This window comes from Ochlerotatus camptorhynchus, unplaced genomic scaffold, assembly GCF_037179485.1.
Source record: "Ochlerotatus camptorhynchus isolate MF236.1 unplaced genomic scaffold, CSIRO-AGI_Acam_v1.1 ptg000402l, whole genome shotgun sequence".
Classification (NCBI taxonomy): domain Eukaryota; kingdom Metazoa; phylum Arthropoda; class Insecta; order Diptera; family Culicidae; genus Ochlerotatus; species Ochlerotatus camptorhynchus.
Genome location: NW_027040888.1, coordinates 2,746,181 through 2,765,153, shown reverse-complemented (window position 1 = coordinate 2,765,153; position 18,973 = coordinate 2,746,181). Strand labels below are relative to the sequence as shown.

At 40.7% G+C, this 18,973-nt stretch overlaps 2 protein-coding genes across 2 annotated transcripts in view; both read left to right on the top strand.

The window, feature by feature from the left end:
• Positions 1 to 11,462, top strand: part of LOC135710777 (uncharacterized) — a 38,778-nt gene extending 27,316 nt beyond the window's left edge. The window contains exons 3-4 of the mRNA XM_065233439.1: positions 8,578 to 11,380; positions 11,427 to 11,462. Coding sequence (XP_065089511.1) covers positions 8,588 to 11,380; positions 11,427 to 11,462 — 2,829 coding nt within the window. The 5' untranslated portion in view covers positions 8,578 to 8,587. The remainder of the gene's footprint in view (positions 1 to 8,577; positions 11,381 to 11,426) is intronic.
• A 1,257-nt stretch (positions 11,463 to 12,719) lies between these two features.
• Positions 12,720 to 18,534, top strand: LOC135710776 (serine/threonine-protein phosphatase 6 regulatory ankyrin repeat subunit B-like). The gene is made up of 2 exons (XM_065233438.1): positions 12,720 to 12,732; positions 12,813 to 18,534. The coding sequence occupies exons 1-2, from the start codon at positions 12,720 to 12,722 to the stop codon at positions 14,999 to 15,001; spliced, it is 2,202 nt and encodes a 733-aa protein (XP_065089510.1). The 3' UTR covers positions 15,002 to 18,534.
• Positions 18,535 to 18,973: the final 439 nt, after the last annotated feature.

The following is an 18,973-nucleotide window of genomic DNA, read 5'->3' as shown; positions in this document are numbered from 1 at the left end:
CTTCAAAACAAAAATTATGACTGCCAATTTTGTTTCATCACTTAAGGCTGTGCTATATTTTGCGGTTTTTGACGAATGACCTTCCTTTATCAACTTAGCCTTTGTTGCAATATATCTACTAGCATTAAATTGATCCATAACTTTTTGTGTTGACCATGAATAAGCTTACCTTACCTTACCAATCAGGCTAAGGCCTTGTTGTCCTCTGCTGTCCGAAGAAGTCGTCTCCACTCTACTCGATCCATGGCCACAGTTCGCCAGCCTCGTAGTCTGCGAAGGGTCCGCAGGTCACCTTCTTCTTGGTCGATCCACCTTGCCCGCTGCGTGCCTTTTCTTCTTGTTCCTGTTGGGTCGCTTTCTAGAACCATTTTCACTGGGTTGTCGTGCGGCATTCTGACGACGTGCCCAGCCCACCGTAGTCGCCCAATTTTTGCAATGTGGACGATGGATGGTTCTCCCAGCAGCTGGTGCAATTCGTGGTTCTTTGACCTCCTCCACGTTCCGTCATCCATCTGCACTCCACCGTAGATGGTACGCAACACCTTCCGTTCGAAAACACGTGGCCGTAAAGGACCACCGGTCTAATCAGCGTCTTGTAGACAGTCAACTTCGTGCGGCGGCGAATTTTATTCGACCGGAGCGTCCTCCGGAGTCCAAAGTAGGCACGATTCCCTGCCATAATGCGTCTTTGAATTTCTCTGCTGGTATCATTTTCGGCGGTCACCAGTGAGCCCAAATACACGAACTCATCGACCACCTCGATTTCGGCACCGTCAATCTGAACTCGGGGTGGGAGGCTAACATTGTCTTCCCTAGAACCTTTTCCTTTCATGTATTTTGTCTTTGATGCGTTGATGGCAAGTCCAATCCGTCTAGCTTCAGCCTTCAGTCTGATGTACGTTTCCGCCATCATCTCAAAGTTCCTTGCCATAATGTCAATGTCATCGGCGAAGCCAAGAAGCAGGATGGACTTCCTGAATATCGTGCCACTCGTGTCTATCCCAGCTCTTCTGATCACACCTGCTAACGCGATGTTGAACAGCAGACACGAAAGTCCATCACCATGCCGTAACCCCCTTCGAGATTCAAAGGGACTCGAGAGTGTTCCCGATACTCGAACAACGCACATCACTCGATTCATCATCGCCTTGACCAATCGCGTCAGTTTATCCGGAAGTCCGTACTCGTGCATAATCTGCCATAGCTGATCTCGATCGATTGTGTCGTATGCGGATTTGAAATCGATGAACAAATTATGTGTGGGCACGTTGTATTCGCGGCATTTCTGCAGAACCTGCCGAATCGCGAAAATTTGGTCCGTGGTAGCGCGGGCACCCATGAATCCCGTCTGGTATTGCCCCACAAACTCTCTTGCATATGGTGACAGGTGGCGGCATAGCATTTGGGAGAGTACCTTGTAGGCGGTGCTCAGCAGTGTGATCGCGCGGTAGTTGCAGCAATCCAACTTGTCACCCTTCCATCCACTCCTCCGGTAATATCTCCTCCTCCCAAATCTTGGCAATTACCCAGTGCAGCGCTCTAGCCAGTGCTTCACCACCGTATTTTAATAGCTCACTTGGTAGTTGATCTACACCAGTTGCTTTGTTGTTCTTCAGCCGACCGATCTCCTCCTCAACTTCTTGAAGATCAGGGGCCGGTAGCCTGTCGTCTTCTGCGCGTGCTCCAAGGTCTGTTGCCGTGCCACCTACCGTTGAGGTGCTCGTCATAGTACTGCTTCCACCTCTCAATCACCTCACACTCGTTCGTGAGAAGGTTACCGTCCAAGTCCTTGCACATATCGGCTTGCGGCACGTAGCCTTTGCGCGAACTATTTAGCTTCTCGTAGAACTTCCGTGTGTCGTTTACGCGGTACAGATTTTCCATCGCCTCGCGATCTCGATCTTCCTGCTGACGCTTCTTCCTTCGGAAAACCGAGTTTTGTCTGTTCCGCGCTTGTCTGTATCGCTCCACATTCAATCTCGTGCGGTGTTGCAGCATTCTCGCCCGTGCTGCATTCTTCTCCTCTACTAACAGCTTGCATTCGCCGTCAAACCAGTCATTTCTTCGGTCCGAGATTGCAGTACCTAAAGGGCGAACACGAAATTATTGCGACACCGAAAATGTCATGCAAATTTTCTTATAATGTTTAGAATCAAACCAAAATTTTAGGGTAGTTTTATACATATATTTACTTCAAAAATCAAAAGAAAAGTTAATCGATGGAGCCTTGAGTGTAAAATTGAACGCATTTTCGCTTGATGCCCTCCATCAAAGTCTTTACAGTGTCATCCGGTACCAGTTTCTCAGTTTTTTTTTCCATTTTCTTAACATGTCCTTCTCGTCTTTGACTGTCTTCTTGCTCTTCCGAAGTTCCCGCTTCATTATTGCCCAGTACTGCTCCACCGAGCGCAGCTCCGGACAGTTTGGCGGATTCATGTCCTTTGGAACAAAATGGACAGAATTGGCCTCATACCACTCCAGGACACTTTTAGAATAGTGGCATGATGCCAAATCTGGCCAAAATAGCGGAGCTTCGTCGTGCTGCTGCAAGAACGGCAAAAGGCGCTTCTCGAGGCACTCAGATTTGTAGATCTCGCCATTTACTGTGCCCTTTGTCACGAAAGGCTCACTCCTCAGTCCGCAAGAGCAGATGGCCTGCCAAATGAGATATTTGGAGGCGAACTTCGACATTTTCTTCTTCTTAAATTTGTCGTCCACATCGAACTTGCTCTTGCCGGTGAAAAACTCCAACCCCGGAATTTGCTTAAAATCGGCTTTTATTTACGTTTCGTCGTCCATCACACAGCAGCCATATTTTGTCAGCATCTTCTCGTAGAGCTTCCGTGCCCGAGTTTTAGCCGTCGATTGTTGCCGCTCATCGCGGTTTGGGAAGTTCTGTACCTTGTATGTATGTAGTCCAGCTCTCTTCTTTGCATTCTGGACGTAGCTCTGCGACATGCCGATCTTTTTAGCCAAATCACGGCTTGAGACGTTGGGATTTGCTTTAATCATCCGCTTCACCTTTCCCTCCGTCTTTTTGTTCTCCGGTCCCGGTTTTCTTCCAGCTCCTTTGCTGTGGTCCAACGTCAACCGCTCCTGGAACCGCTTCAACACTCTGGAGACGGTTGAATGGTGAATGTTCAACATTTTTCCCATTGTTCTCTCAACTCGCGTTGGTTCACCTCCATTTTCGTTGAATCGAAAAACACGACTTCGAGTTTGACAGCATGTACACAATACACATCAATGAGAAAGTGTGCAAAATTTGGTTGATTTTTACCCAATGGTAAAAAAGTTATGCCCTGTTGAATGTGTCGCAATAATTTCGTGTTCGCCCTTTAGTGCCGCTGCAGCAGTACTACCTATGGCTGAACGGATGTCCCTCCAGCCATCTTCAAGAGAAGCTGCGCCAAGCTGCTCTTCCGTGGGTAGTGCAACTTCCAGCTGCTGCGCGTAGTCCTGGGCAACTCCAGCGTCCCGTAGTTGCTCAATGTTGGGTCGCGGCGTTCGACTTCGACGTGTGTTATGCACCGTCGAGAGTTTTGAGCGCATGCATACTGCAACTAGGTAGTGGTCCGAATCTATGTTCGCACTGTGGTACGTGCGGACGTTGATAATGTCGGAGAAGAATTTCCCGTCGATTAGAACGTGATCGATTTGGTTTTCTGTGTGTTGGTCAGGTGATCTCCAGGTGGTTTTGTGGATATCCTTGCGGGGGAAAAAGGTACTTCGAACTACCATACCCCGGGAGACTGCAAAGTTCACGCATCGTTGGCCGTTGTCGTTCGATGCGGCATGCAGGCTGTTTGACCCGATTGCCGGTCTATACATTGCCTCCCGTCCCAACTGTGCGGTCATGTCGCCGATGACGATTTTGACGTCCCGTTGCGAACAGCCGTCGTACACCTGCTCCAGCTGCGCATAGAACGCTTCTTTCTCGTCGTCGGGTCTCCCTTCGTGTGGGCAGTGCACGTTGATGATGCTGTAGTTGAAGAAACGGCCCTTAATCCTCAACTTGCACATCCTCGCGTTGATCGGCTGCCAACCAATCACGCGTTGGCGCATCTTACCTAGCACTACAAAGCCGGTTCCCAGCTCGTTGGTGATGCCACAGCTCTGGTAGAAAGTAGCCGCTCGATGCCCGCTTTTCCATACCTTTTGTTCCGTCCAGCAAAGTTCCTGCAGTGCTACGACTTCGAAGTTGCGTGGTTGAAGTTCGTCATAGATTAACCTATCGCAAGCGGGGAAGTTGAGCGATTTGCAGTTCCATGTTTCGAGTTTCCAATCGTAGTTCTTATTTCGTCGCGTAGGTCTGTGCCGATTGTTCCGATCCGTATTTCTTTCTTCGGTATTTGCAACTTTGTTTTTTTCCAGGGCGGCTTGTTGGGCCTGCCCCAACCCCCTGTCTCGCCGGGGGACCATCGTGCACAGCTCTGTTTAGAGTCCCACGCTGGCACTAGGACGGTGATCAGCCGCTCCTAACATGGAGAACAGACGCCGTTTTGAGCCGCACCTCCATGGTGAGCAGACGCTCAGGTTTGGTGAAGCATTTCCTCTATCACCGTACTATGGTTACCGCGCCAGTGTTCGCGTCGCACCTCTTCACTTTGCTATTGCCGGACTGGCAACATTGCCCAGGCTACGCCAACCAGCTGTGTCCATGTTTCAGCTGGTAGTCTTTTGTTATCATATGACTCGAGGAGGCGTGAAATAGGAACTTGTGAGGACCAGGGCTAGGTATTCCGCTCCTTCCAGGTTGTCAACTCACCATTTTTATCACTATCAACAAGGCATAAAAAGTAACAAGGACTAAGATATGTTCCTTTGATTACTGTAAAATCCTGTTCCCCTAGTTTGAAGTAGTCAAGACTAGGAATCGGTGGTAGACCTTACATCCCGTAACGTACCACGAAAAGGTGATCTACCCACGTTACGGGGCTATCTCTTATGTTAATTAACTTTCTGAATTCTCTAATTGAAGTTTATTTAATAAATAACTAAAATCTCTAATCAACCTACACAATCATAACTCATGCTTTTAAACTAAAATTTAACGTGTTGCAAGTACTTCTGGCTTTGACATATATTAATTATATCTTTGTTCGTCCCAGGTGACAACTTCAAGTGACTAAAATGCTTCACTTTGAAGTTAGTTTCCAAGCTAATTTTAAATTGTATATTGTATAGGGTAAATGTTCCAACTACGCTCTCACGTTTCCACTATGTGGCACCACAAAAATACATATGGGTATGTCACAATAGAAGCACACCACAGTGGAAATCCCGAGCCATAGTTCAAACACTTATCCCAAATCAAAATGAAGCATTAGTTACAATACCATGTACAAACATGATGTTTAACATTGTTTCCTGAGTAATACTTCAATGAAAACAACAATAAAAGCTTGTCACGCAAATAGAAGGAGTACCGTTGGACACTTTCTGAAATATTTCAATAGTATAATTGCCTTGCAAACCCAAATAAATCTATCTGCGTAAAAATAAATAAAATAAGAGTGATTTGCGGCAAAACCCGCCAGTATCACACCCAACGTCAGTGCCTATACGGAAGCGTACTACGACGCGGCTCTCAATTGAAGGAGTAACAAGTGTGATACTATGACTGCTAGACTAGATCTTTGGTTCTCTCATGCAGTGGTTTATCAGAGAGGGGAAGCTTAGTAATCCCCATTGCCTGCCCATGACGCCATTCTATCGTGGCATGAGCCAGCAACGCCGACCATAAACCTACCGTATCCAACACTCCACTAGCATGAAATTAAGCCCGCCCACCAACAGCAAGGTGCAAAAACTAGCCAAGGGGAGGGACTTACCTTTTTGTAGCATGCTAGAATAATAAATGAATATCTCACTTTTCACTCTTCCTGCTAATTTAAAAGATTTAACGCTCTCAGCGCTTTATATCTATGGACCGAACATTAGGGACGTAATTTTGATGCTTGTTTTCAATTATGGCCCACGAACTTTATTTGATAACTTTGTTTTGGTATTGGTGAAACCATTCGCGTTGATGACGACTCTGCAACTGTTCACTTCTATAGGAAACCCTCATAAACAAATGTCGAATTTCGTAAAACAAAGTGGATAATTTCTTATCTTTTCACTCCACTGGAAAGTCCCAGGCAAAATGTTAATATTTGCGTGAAAGGAGGGGTCGACACGGTACACACGCTATTTCTAAACAACCCAAATTTGAGAAGGATCTACTCATATTTGTCAAAAGTAGGGTACACGAAATTGAGTAAACAAAGTTTAGACTAACAAGATGACGAATAGAAAACATCAACCCGAATCCAACCGATTTTATTCATTTGTCATCTTGCTTCTTGCAGTTTGCTCAATTTGCATCTTGCAGATTGCTCAATTTTCGGTAGCCCTACTTTTGACGGATCTGAGTAGATCCTACTAAAATGTGGGTTGTTTAAAAATAGCGTGCAATCAATCCTCCCGTCAAAACAAACTTTACGGGAAATGAGACTAACTCATATTTGAGTACCGTTCACTCAAACTCGCAAAAATTTACTCGTATAGTTTGAGTGACATTTAATCATATATGAGTGACGTTTAATCATATTTGAGAAAACATTTACTCATTCTATGAGTGACTTACTTTTTTGCGAATTTGAGTGATCGGGATTCAAATATGAGTCATATTCATTTACCGTATAGGCCCTTCGAAAAAACTATCAAGCCGAACAATGCATTAGGTCCTAAGTAACATTGATCGATCCACCTCTTCCACTTTCTCTTTCATTAATAATTTGGCTACAAATCCGTTTCTTGCCGAATTTGCCGTATTAGATGCTAGATAATAGCTTCTTTTATCGAACTATGTGTTGGAAATAGCTGGAAGAATCCATACATGTCCATGGGGGTGCAAAGAAAAAATCTACTTAAAGAATCTGTCAATGGAATGCTAAATAAAACAGCAAAAAAGGGAGTACTTAAGGGGGTTAGATTTTAATAAATTCTTTAGTGGGAATGACACTGATGAAGACTGCACATTGTAGTCGAAATACGTATCTGTCATGGATACCAAAATTAATTAAGTGGAATTAAATGGAAGATAACCTTTTTTGCTGTTTTATTTTTTTTTAATCTGTCAATGTTATTTAGGAGCTAATGCATTGTTGGGCGTGCTATCACTTGACTTTACAGTTCGTTATATGTGCGGTCGTGAGATGATCTACTTGGCTCGTGATTTAAACATGATGAAAACACTATCTCTTTCATCCTCATCAGTTTTTATGCGAGAAGTGAAAGTGACGTCAACAATGTGGTTACATATGAATGATAAAGAGTGAAAAAGAAGCGCTATTCCACATACTAATCCTTTCTAGATTGAGGTTCATCTTCGACAGGACCAGGACCAAAGAGTACTACGAAAAAACTGCATGCAAAATACTTTGTCAGTAACTAAAAGTGATATTTGGATATCAAAAGAATACCTGTGTGGTATTATTTTGGTATTGTTCATGTAAAACTTTCAAAATGGCATCCATTAATTTATTCTAAAAGCTGTAACGCGGAAATGGCATTCCTGATCGAAATGACGTCTGAAACAAAGTTGCAGAAGAAAATAATGTCTTCCTGTTCCCAAAAAATGTTTATATTTTATTTTAAGTAAAAATGTAATGGAAGTGTAACCTCAAAATTTCCTTGCCCGGTTTATAAATAAATAAAATAAAAAAGGTTTTAAGAAAGGCAAGCTTTTTCAATTTTCAAAACTATGGAATCTTTTAGAGTGAAAAAACATGGAACATGAATTTATTTTTAATTTTGGTACGCATTAATGCTTATAAAAAAAATATTTAAAATGCCTTAAACCTTATTTTATAAGTATAAATTATATGAAAAAAGGAATGAATGAATAAAAAAAATTAAAATCAGCAAAATGATTTTGAGACAGGGTAGAGAACTACTTCGGCATAATCGCCCATTTCGGGCCTATCGTGCAGACAACACAAAATAATTCCATGATTTCTGAGTTAACAAGTCAATTATGAGTTTGGTACGATACTGTAGTTAATAAGCTACCAAATGAAGTCAATCAGAAGGCGTGATATGAAGGTTTGCACCCATTATTCCCAAAAACAAAAGAAGCGCTCTGACCGAATCAATTTTTATCTTCATTCGATAGGCCGAAGTGAATTTATTTGCGTTTCAATGGCGTTCAAATGCGTTAGGCCGAGTTTAGAATCCGAAGGCCGAGTTTGGCGTCAAGAAGCAGTATTAGACTTTTGACAATATCTCAACGATTGGTTCCTCTTTATCAAATCTTACGGTGCGTACAGAAAGGCAAATAAATTTGGAAGCCATCAGTAATAATAACATTACGTTTGGTGCTAAACTGCGCTAGATTAAGAAATACTAAGTGCGGGTTGTGCTTAATAGGCCGAAAATGGGGTAGTTAACCCTACTTAGGTTTTAACACTTTTAATGCAAATCGGAGAAGTCATTTGGCGGCTCCATTACAGGACTGTTGTTGAAGTGAAAAGATGTACTGTAGCACCTTTGTCACTTTCGCTAATGCGTCATTTCTCTTCTATTCCCCAGTTGATTCAAAATGCCGAACCTATTACAAGACGGAACATATGAAAGAAAAATCCAATCAGGCTACCACGGCGAAGTATTCCAAAAACAAGTTGCAGTCGCCTTTTTTCTACGGATGCGGAGAGACAGTTTCAATGTCAGATTGGCATATGAAATGTCACAAGCCGACAAGTACGATGACGTAGTGATCATTGACGATGAACGTGAGGTTTTACACTTCATCCAGGTGAAGCACGCCGTTACCAAAGATGGCAAGGTAAATGTTATCGATTTAAATGCACTATTTCCGACCGTGGAAAAAGATCAATACAACGGAGACTTCAGTATTTACAAGTACCTGGAATCCTATTTGAAAGTTGTTGAAAACTTTAAGAAAGACCAATACAAAAAGCAGTTCTATATATTTACTAATAAGGATTTAAACATCTCCGATGTTGATTGGGTGAGGACTGTTGAGGTAGAAGTAGATGAAATCCTACGATTTCCTGGATCCAAGGCCCGACACCTGAAACTGGATCCAACCGAAAAAGCTATTAAGGAGTTGAGCAATTTTATCAACAAAGATTTCGAAAACCTTAAAAAGGCAATCAAAGAGCTTTTCAACAATGGAACCGTCAGTAACATTTTAGAAACCTATAGTACTCCTCTGAAAGACGTTTTAACAATAAAAAAGAAGCAATGCAGTTTTTTAGATAGCTTCAACTCGGAAAGCGAACAATTCAATGTTGCCAAGTTGTTTAAAGTTCTGGAAAAAGATAAGCTTGATATGAAGAAGACAATAACAGTGAATAACTTTTTACTAAGAAACTCAAGGGTGAAACATTTGCCACGTTATTTTAGTGAGGAGGAAATTGTGGCATTCTTCAACGACTTTTCTCTATTGGTGAGTCAACCAAATGATTTGTATCCAATTATTGAAAGCGAGCTGTGGACGTGGTGTAAATCGTGGATCTGTCCAGAAATTCTCAGAAAATTGAGAGAAATCGATCTGATATTTAGAGATCTGATATTAAAATTTGACCAACTCAATAAACCTAAAAAGAATAAAATGAAGGCAATGTTGAAAAAAAGTGATGTACTAAACTGTCTTAGTGAAATTCAGAATGATAACGATAAACTTGAAGGTAAGGAAGCAAAACAATTGCAAAAATATTACATCAATCGCCGTATTATATACAAATATAGTAAACCGACCAATGACGAAAATGTCATTGAAGTTGAGAAAACAGGTATGGAAGAGGCGAAGATGAACCAGCGTCTGGCTGCAAATCTCCTTAATAAAGACAACCAACCAGGTATGGAAAGCAACATTGAAGAACTTTCACGACAGATGAGTGACGCTCAGTTTGTTGAAGAGCTTGGGCAAACATTTGAAGACCATCAGATCATCGTACTTCTGGCAGACCCCGGAATGGGGAAGACTAGCTTGCTTCAGTTTGTAGCCTTTGAAGTGCAGAAGCAAAATGTCGTTCATGTACTGTTAGTGTATTTAAGCGAGTTGGTGATGGAGCTCGAAAAAGTAGAACACATTTCAGAGTTGAAGGTGCTTAATGTCCTCAAAGTGATCCTTTCAGAGCAAAATTGCGATCTCATTGAAAATTCCCCACATGAAAGGGATGACAGAGGCTATTCTATTCTTATAGTCATGGATGGCTTCGACGAGATCCACTCCAAGTACACCGACAAGGTGATTGAGATGCTGGAACAACTCAAGTTGAAAAAGAGCATTCGAATCATCATCAGCGCCAGAAAACACATGCAAGTATTATTAGAGAGTAAATTTAATGTAAGATCTATGTTTTTGGAGCCGTTTAATGTGGAAGATCAAATCAACTATTTCAGAAAGATGTGGCACGAACCAGATCTAGATGAACATTGCTTTGAAAGCTACTCGAATCATATTTTAAACACATTTAAATCAAATATCCCTTCAAATTTAGGCGAAATTTGTGGTGCGCCACTCATGGTAAAAATGCTGGCGGAGGTTTATTTAGAAAAATTTAGAAATTACCATTCATTGAAGAAACAGAATACCAATCAGCTCGTTGATCTGACTAAAGAAAAAATGAATATTGCACAGCTATACAAAGAGTTTATAAGAAGATGTTTTCACAAAAAATTTATGGAAAAATTTAAGCCCAAATTTGATCTGAGCGACGCTGAATTGGATTGGTTGATGGGTGATTTTATTTTGAAGCATCAGTTATTAGCTATGGAGCTGCTAAACATTGAATTACGTAAGGAATTGTTTAAAAATCAATATTATAGAGACATACACGATCAATTTAAAAACCGATGCGAACAGGAATCAGATTCATCACAACTGGTTCATGTAGTCCAGCAGAAGGTTGATTTTTGCCATCGGTCTTACAGTGAATACTTTGTGGCAATATATCTATGCGACAACATTTTTACGTTGTCAGGAGAAATTGTCATACACATTTTGTCCACATATATTGTTGTTCGAAGATTTTCTATGACCAAGATGGAAGGAAACCAGGTATATCTCAAGATCTTGAATAGTCTGTGTAAAATAAGCTGGGAGATTGCACTGTGGGCATGTGAGTGTGACTGTTTGAGTATCATTTCCTCTTTAGAAGGACATTTTAAATCATTCTCAACAAGCAACCTAAAGGATATGATACTGGTTGCTGCGGAACGTGGGTTTGTTGGAATATGCGAATTCTTAATAAACAATAATGCTGACGTGAATGCAGCGGATGAAGATCAAAGGACTACTCTTTATTATGCAGCTCGAAATGGACACGACCAGTTGATCAAACTGTTGATTGGCAAAGGATCCACTGTTAACACTTGTTCAACTACCGGTGTAACTCCACTTCATATCGCAGCATTCAATGGTCATAAAAACGTTGCAGAACTCTTGATATCAAACAATGCTGACGTGAATGCAGTGGATGAAAAACAATGGACTGCTATTCATTTTGCAGCTCAAAATGGACACGATCAGTTGATCCAACTGTTGATTGACAAAGGATCAACTGTTAACACTTGTTCAACTACCGGTGTAACTCCACTTCATACCGCAGCATTAAATGGTCATAAAAACGTTGCAGAACTCTTGATATCAAACAATGCGGACGTGAATGCAGTGGATGAGGATCAATGGACTGCTATTCATTTTGCAGCTCAAAATGGACACGATCAGTTGATCCAACTGTTGATTGACCAAGGATCCACTGTTAACACTTGTTCAACTACCGGTAGAACTCCACTTCATACCGCAGTATTCAATGGTCATAAGAACGTTGCAGAACTCTTGATATCAAACAATGCTGACGTGAATGCAGTGGATGAAAAACAATGGACTGCTATTCATTTTGCAGCTCAAAATGGACACGATCAGTTGATCCAACTGTTGATTGACAAAGGATCAACTGTTAACACTTGTTCAACTACCGGTGTAACTCCACTTCATACCGCAGCATTAAATGGTCATAAAAACGTTGCAGAACTCTTGATATCAAACAATGCTGACGTGAATGCAGTGGATGAAAAACAATGGACTGCTATTCATTTTGCAGCTCAAAATGGACACGATCAGTTGATCCAACTGTTGATTGACAAAGGATCAACTGTTAACACTTGTTCAACTACCGGTGTAACTCCACTTCATACCGCAGCATTAAATGGTCATAAAAACGTTGCAGAACTCTTGATATCAAACAATGCTGACGTGAATGCAGTGGATGAAAAACAATGGACTGCTATTCATTTTGCAGCTCAAAATGGACACGATCAGTTGATCCAACTGTTGATTGACAAAGGATCAACTGTTAACACTTGTTCAACTACCGGTGTAACTCCACTTCATACCGCAGCATTAAATGGTCATAAAAACGTTGCAGAACTCTTGATATCAAACAATGCGGACGTGAATGCAGTGGATGAGGATCAATGGACTGCTATTCATTTTGCAGCTCAAAATGGACACGATCAGTTGATCCAACTGTTGATTGACCAAGGATCCACTGTTAACACTTGTTCAACTACCGGTAGAACTCCACTTCATACCGCAGTATTCAATGGTCATAAGAACGTTGCAGAACTCTTGATATCAAACAATGCTGACGTGAATGCAGTGGATGAAAAACAATGGACTGCTATTCATTTTGCAGCTCAAAATGGACACGATCAGTTGATCCAACTGTTGATTGACAAAGGATCAACTGTTAACACTTGTTCAACTACCGGTGTAACTCCACTTCATACCGCAGCATTAAATGGTCATAAAAACGTTGCAGAGCTCTTGATATCAAACAATGCGGACGTGAATGCAGTGGATGAGGATCAATGGACTGCTATTCATTTTGCAGCTCAAAATGGACACGATCAGTTGATCCAACTGTTGATTGACCAAGGATCCACTGTTAACACTTGTTCAACTACCGGTTATACTGCACTTCATATCGCAGCATCAAATGGTCATAAGAACGTTGCAGAACTCTTGATATCAAACAATTTAGACGTGAATGCAGTGGATGAAAAACAATGGACTGCTATTCATTTTGCAGCTCAAAATGGACACGATCAGTTGATCCAACTGTTGATTGACAAAGGATCAACTGTTAACACTTGTTCAACTACCGGTGTAACTCCACTTCATACCGCAGCATTAAATGGTCATAAAAACGTTGCAGAACTCTTGATATCAAACAATGCTGACGTGAATGCAGTGGATGAAAAACAATGGACTGCTATTCATTTTGCAGCTCAAAATGGACACGATCAGTTGATCCAACTGTTGATTGACAAAGGATCAACTGTTAACACTTGTTCAACTACCGGTGTAACTCCACTTCATACCGCAGCATTAAATGGTCATAAAAACGTTGCAGAACTCTTGATATCAAACAATGCGGACGTGAATGCAGTGGATGAGGATCAATGGACTGCTATTCATTTTGCAGCTCAAAATGGACACGATCAGTTGATCCAACTGTTGATTGACCAAGGATCCACTGTTAACACTTGTTCAACTACCGGTAGAACTCCACTTCATACCGCAGTATTCAATGGTCATAAGAACGTTGCAGAACTCTTGATATCAAACAATGCTGACGTGAATGCAGTGGATGAAAAACAATGGACTGCTATTCATTTTGCAGCTCAAAATGGACACGATCAGTTGATCCAACTGTTGATTGACAAAGGATCAACTGTTAACACTTGTTCAACTACCGGTGTAACTCCACTTCATACCGCAGCATTAAATGGTCATAAGAACGTTGCAGAACTTTTGATATCAAACAATGCTGACGTGAATGCAGTGGATAAAAATCGATGGACTACTATTCATTTTGCAGCTCAAAATGGACACGATCAGTTGATCCAACTGTTGATTGACAAAGGATCCACTGTTAACACTTGTTCAACTACCGGTAGAACTCCACTTCATACCGCAGCATCAAATGGTCATAAGAGGGTTGCAGAACTCTTGATATCAAACAATGCTGACGTGAATGCAGTGGATGAAAAACAATGGACTGCTATTCATTTTGCAGCTCAAAATGGACACGATCAGTTGATCCAACTGTTGATTGACCAAGGATCCACTGTTAACACTTGTTCAACTACCGGTAGAACTCCACTTCATACCGCAGTATTCAATGGTCATAAGAACGTTGCAGAACTCTTGATATCAAACAATGCTGACGTGAATGCAGTGAATGAAAAACAATGGACTGCTATTCATTTTGCAGCTCAAAATGAACACGATCAGTTGATCCAACTGTTGATTGACCAAGGATCCACTGTTAACACTTGTTCTACTACCGGTGTAACTCCACTTCATATCGCAGCATCAAATGGTCATAAGAACGTTGCAGAACTCTTGATATCAAACAATGCTGACGTGAATGCAGTGGATGAGGATCAATGGACTGCTATTCATTTTGCAGCTCAAAATGGACACTATCAGTTGATCCAACTGTTGATTGACAAAGGATCCACTGTTAACACTTGTTCAACTACCGGTAGAACTGCACTTCATAGCGCAGCACGGAATGGTCATAAGAACGTTGCAGAACTCTTGATATCAAACAATGCTGACGTGAATGCAGTGAATGAAAAACAATGGACTGCTATTCATTTTGCAGCTCAAAATGGACACGATCAGTTGATCCAACTGTTGATTGACCAAGGATCCACTGTTAACACTTGTTCAACTACCGGTTATACTCCACTTCATATCGCAGCATCAAATGGTCATAAGAACGTTGCAGAACTCTTGATATCAAACAATGCTGACGTGAATGCAGTGGATAAATATCAACAGACTCCTTTGAAGTTAGCTGCTCAAAATGGACACGATCAGTTAATCCAACTGTTTATTGACAAGGGAGCCACACATTCCGGATCGAACGTTCGACTTTTTTCACTTTATGACAAGGACAGGGCACTGTAAACATACATACTGGCTAATTAAAAAGACCGCAAAACACATATATAGGTTAAGTTATTGCTCCTTATTTGCTGTATATTGTCCTTTAAAAATAAAATACTATATCACTCGGAAGGCTATGCAGGATGGAAATAAAAGCTATCACCAATGCACGCCTCGGTAACATAATAAATCGTGGATAATGGTAACCCTATTCGTTTTCAATCGCGATCAATTGTAACAACCAAAAACAAATAATCACACTTTTGTGCTGCAAATGCCCCTTCCTAAAAAAAAATACAACCCAAAGAGAGAGTCATTATCCTTTGTAAATACAAATGCTCCATTAATTACTCAGAGCTAGCAGCCACATTTTCTACCATTTTAAAAGCGTAAATGCTCCAATATTTCTTAGAAAGGCTCAATCAATTCAGCTAAGTACACTATTTGTATGTGGCTGTTTTTACGGGAAATGCTCCCTAAATCCAGAACAAATGCTCATTTACTATTTTTCAACACGATGGGCTGGTCATCCATAATTAAGGGCGATGAATGGAATCCATCAATTCAATCATATCATATCGTATCATAATCATCAATCGCATCAGACTTTTATCTTTCAATAATTTCACATAACAGTAATTCAAAATCTTTCCCATTCATCTTCGAGGTGCATGCTTAAGGTATATTTATGAGCAATAATTCTACAGAAAAGTGTGTGGGTTTCGTAGCACCTATTGAATTGTTCTTCTTGCTTGCTACTATTTTTCCTGATTTGATCGCTTATTTGATTTAATTTGATGAGTTCAAAATATACTAATCTATTTTTAGTTAAGTTAAAATAGGCTGACATAATAAAATTTGTGTTTCCAATTGAAATAAAAAAAATATATATATGTACAGTTAAAATTGTGTAAATGGCTAAAGAGAACATGCTTTCATACATATGCGGTGAGACTATTGTGAAGATTTTTTGTTTGTTTAAAAACTTTTAAGAAGGGTGTAATTTTATAATAAAAAAATGTTTTTAACTGATCAACGAAAAAATGTTTTGTATTGGTTGTTTCAGCAACATGTGTGCCAATTCTGGCGCTTTTATTTTAACAATATAAAGAAAGAAAAAACATTAACAACTCTTGATTGTATTTTTGATGTAACTTATTAGCACGCCGAAGTTGAGCTGAATTGACGCACCAGCCAACTTGCTGTTATGGTGTGTGGTCTGTGGAACTTCCACATGCCATTACTTGAATACACCTTAATAGGAACGTATAACCATAGCTGGTACGATTGCAATACCTAAGTAAGGAAGGAAAATATGGAGTGAAAATTGGAAACCTGAAATGTAAATTTAGTCATTAGAACAAATGTTCTTCTCACAAGATACTCCTCCCTTTACTGCGCGTCGAGCCAATCTCTTTCACTAGTCATTCTTCTTCATGAAAATGAAGAGACACGTCACATGTCGTAACTTTTATCATCTCATTTAGTGATGAAGAGTCACACGATTTTCTGAAAAGGAGGAATGTCAAATATTTAAGATTTTCTTGTTAAATGCTTGCATGATTTTCTTAACGAAATTTACAGCAAACGTTAAAAAAAAACAAGTCCGGGAGCAGATCTCTTAATTCACGTAACATCTTAAAAATTACCGTACCCTGCGCTGTTGAACTCGTTCAATCTCTAACCAGTGCTTTTGAGACGAGTTTTGGGCTTGTGTTTGCCTCCGGGCGAAGGTGGTAGACTCTTTGCTTCACAGTAGCGACCAATATATGGTGGCACAAGTTTGCTTTGAAGAATTCAATGCATGTGCAGTTCCATTTTAGGTTGCTTTCATCCGTGATTTGAATGCGGAAAACTGTTCCGATTTCTTTCGCGAACTGCTCAATGGACATGAATTTGGGATTGCAGAATCTAGCAATATCTTGTACGGTCAGATCCGTGCGTCCTCTGCCCGGCAAAAATCTCGCCGGATCGCCATATGCCTCTATTGTATCACAAATCTTCTCCTTGAAGGTACCGAGTGGCTCCTTCTTTCGGTGAAGATAGTTGTGTTTTATCGACTTGTTGTTCGTCGACGGTACATCTGGAGAATGCGTGCCTCGTGCCATCCGGAAAAGCTAGAATTACCAACGTTCTTACGGAAGAACACTAGCAATTCCTTATTGTTGCTGTACTTTTCGAAAAATAGCTCGACAGCTTTCACATAATGCTTCTGAGTAGGAGCAACCTGTATTTGCAGATGTTCCGAAGTTTTTTTTTATCCTTATGGGATCAGGATGCCTTTCGGTAACATCAGCTGGTATCAATGGTGGAGATGTGGTTGTCCTTAACTCCTGACTTGGATTCGCGTATCGTTCCCATGCACCACTAGCAGGCCAAGTTTTCCTGAGTTACCTCCGCCTGACGCAACGCTTATTACAGACTTGGTGTGGTCAGTAACACCAGAGACATTCGGATCAGCTGTAGAATCGTCATCATCGTCATTGTCGTCATCTGGTGTCGATTGCTGTATGATAGAATAACACAAAACAGATTAGTCATATGTCATGTCTGCCATGCACACTGCAATCTGGTTGGTAAACCGCTGCTACAGTTTTACCATCCGACAGCTGTACGGATCAGTCTTCCTAATCTCAATTTACCTGCGTACTAGCTTTTAAAATGCGAAATGCACAGGTAGACAGAGGTTGGGGAGACGCCACTGAATGATTATTAAAAAAAAATGAAATGCTACTCACATACAACGGCGTGCAACTTGACTCCTATCTGCACCGTTTAGGTTCAGCTATTCGTGGTTCTGCTCCGAATCGTCAACTATCTCGCCTCCCGGATTGCCACGGGTTCTAGGCCGGCGAACAACGATACTACCACTGCCAGGGCGGGGCAGGTTCTACTGCTCATGATTCTGCTCTGATGTGTTGACTGTGTTGACCATCTTGTCTCCCGTATTGGCAGTCGTACTTTGCCGCAGTACGACAGTATGTTCGGAACAGTTCCTCACCAGTCCTTCCGGATGTGCAGGTGCCCGGGTTAGCGATGATCTACACAGCTGTGAGAAAAGGCATTAAGTTCAGGAAAAATAATGAAAACAAAAAACAAACAGTAAACGAAAAAAAAAACCTTTCTTTTTCTTGAGAAGAAATCGTTGCACGGCTTCCCTACTTCTTTGTTTTTGCTCCTCTGTTGCTGGTATTAGAACAGACTCGAAAAAAAATTGATCACTTTTGAAGACGCGCAACGATACGTGAAATGCCGCTGCCAAAAGGAAAATGGTAGGAGCAAGAGCAAGTGACGCAAACAACAATGGTGAATTTTGCATTGGGCGATACTGCATCGATATCGACGATATCGATAATTCAAACGATCTTCGCTATAACACGCTTGTAACTCCTAAACTTGTCTAAAAATATTCGATTACATATCATTATTGTGGGAAAAAATAATACAAGACAACAGAGGAATTTCCATCACACTCCACTATTCCAAAATAAAAAAATATTATTATATCATTAAAAAAAATGATTAAAATTTAATCAAAAATGATCAAAAAAAAAGAATGAAAAATGATTGGAATTTATTCAAAAGAGATAAATTTAAACTTAATCAACTATGATTAAACTGGGTTTTATATCAGATTAATATTTTTTAACAAGAGATAATTAATTTTTAATCATTCAGCATGATTAAACTGAGGTTATTGTCAAATTTATTAAATTTTAAGTAAAATAAGAATAGCTTAATTTATAAGTGCAGGATTTTGATCTGATCTGTCTCGCGAACGGTTTGCCATACATAATCTACAAAGTCCATAAATCATGTCATGCTTTTAGGAGAGAGAGAGAGAGAGAGAGTGTTTTTAAAACTGTGACGAGTCATACAAAACAAATCAATGGTACATACAAAAAACGAGGGAAATTGTGCCAAATCTGCGAGACGTAAAGCTGGGTTTAGATTAGGCAAGTCAAATGATCAACTCAGTTGAATTCAATTGGC